General features: G+C 35.1%; 1 protein-coding gene across 1 annotated transcript; it reads right to left on the reverse strand.

Moving 5' to 3' along the window:
• Positions 1-285: 285 nt before the first annotated feature.
• Positions 286-1,168, reverse strand: LOC145098598 (uncharacterized). Its single transcript, XM_079036225.1, has 5 exons — positions 1,124-1,168; positions 897-1,021; positions 435-576; positions 341-352; positions 286-300 (listed from the first exon to the last, which is right to left on the reverse strand). Exons 1-5 carry the CDS (start codon positions 1,166-1,168, stop codon positions 286-288), a joined length of 339 nt encoding a protein of 112 aa, XP_078892351.1.
• Positions 1,169-1,585: the final 417 nt, after the last annotated feature.

Below are 1,585 nucleotides of genomic sequence, written 5' to 3' on the forward strand. Positions count from 1 at the left end.
ATAGAGAGATGAAACATGTACTCACGAACAATTAGAATAGACAGAGAAGCGTACATACAACATATCATCAGTAACCTCAGGGCTAAGATCACCAACAAATATGTTATAATGACCTGAAAAGGAAGAAAGTAATAATGTCATGAGGAAATTAAGAAGGTAGAAAAGAATATGGGTATATAAATTATTCCAAAAGGGTATTAAGTCCTATACCTGATGTGTCCTCCCTTTGTACAGTGACATATGCCCAATTAACTTTGATAGGTTGTCCAAATCCTAAGCGAAGCATTACGCTAAAAGAACCTGCTGGGTTTGATCCAAAATTATATCTCAGCAACATGACTATTTGTTGCTCCTATTCACATTCATATTCATATCATATTATCAGATTAAACATATCATTTATTTACTCAAATCCCAATGATTGATTACCATACCTTAAGTTGCTTCGCCACATCTCTAGCACATGATCCCGAAACTTCAATCCAAGATTTTGAGAATAGATATAGAGCACAAGCTGTCAGCATGAACACCAAGTACAAAAGAGCATGAAATGGGTTTGCTGGCATATCTGCCAAACTGATCCATCAAACAACACAGTACATTATTTATTAATTATACCACTCAAAACTCAAAACAAACAAAAACAATAACACGACTAAATTATATGCTTTACACAAAATCACAACTTCATTCCAAATCTTCAAATTGTCCCAATGTTATTATTTCATTTGGTGCTTTACTCAAAAAAATTGCTAGTTTAGTCCAAATTTTCAAGTCATTTTATATGGTTGGTATCCGCAACAAAATGCAAACATAAGGATATCATTAAAATTTTGGACCAAGCACAATGATCATATTTCTAATTTAGTCTTAATTATAAATAATATCACATTTACCTTGAAGGTGCAGTGACATAGTAAGCGATGCCACCAACAGGGACAGATTGTCCAGAGTATTCAGACTCCTTCCACTTTCCCAATAGATCAACCAAGAAATTTCCACTGTATTTTCTGTGTAATAACTGCCAATCAAGCAAATAATATAAGCAACACAGATAAAGAAAATAATTCAAATATAAATATAATTATATGGGTGCCTGAGAGATGAAATAGAGGTTGGAAACAAGTGCAGAATGAAGAATGAAGGCTACTCCATCAAGATTCTCCATCCTGAAGATTGAAAAAGTTGTTAAACTTTTCATCTGATATCTAAAAGATAAGAAGATAGATGTATCCTGGCATTCGGGTCTGCACCAGCAGCTAACAGTGAAACGCCAGTTCATCATGGGGACATGACAATGATGACTCAGACTGTTCCAGTGTCCCAGGAAGTGAGACGCCAGGTTAGCAGTGACGGTTCTTCTGGGACTGGGACTACTTCGAATTTAAGAGATTCCATTCCAAAGCTGTTTGCATCTTTCAAGTCTCAGAATCATGTCCTTTCCTTTGTTGTTATACTCATGGCTGTAATCATCCTTCTCATGCAGGTTTGTTACTGTTAAGGGTAGTTTGGTCTTTTTCATATGTGGCTTAATGAGGGGTAATAAGGTCCTTTTGCAATTATCATTCATTTTGTTTTTGTTTTT

Source organism: Lactuca serriola, chromosome 4 (genome assembly GCF_051521515.1).
Source record: "Lactuca serriola cultivar US96UC23 chromosome 4, Lser_US96UC23_V15, whole genome shotgun sequence".
In the NCBI taxonomy this organism is placed as follows: Eukaryota; Viridiplantae; Streptophyta; class Magnoliopsida; order Asterales; family Asteraceae; genus Lactuca; species Lactuca serriola.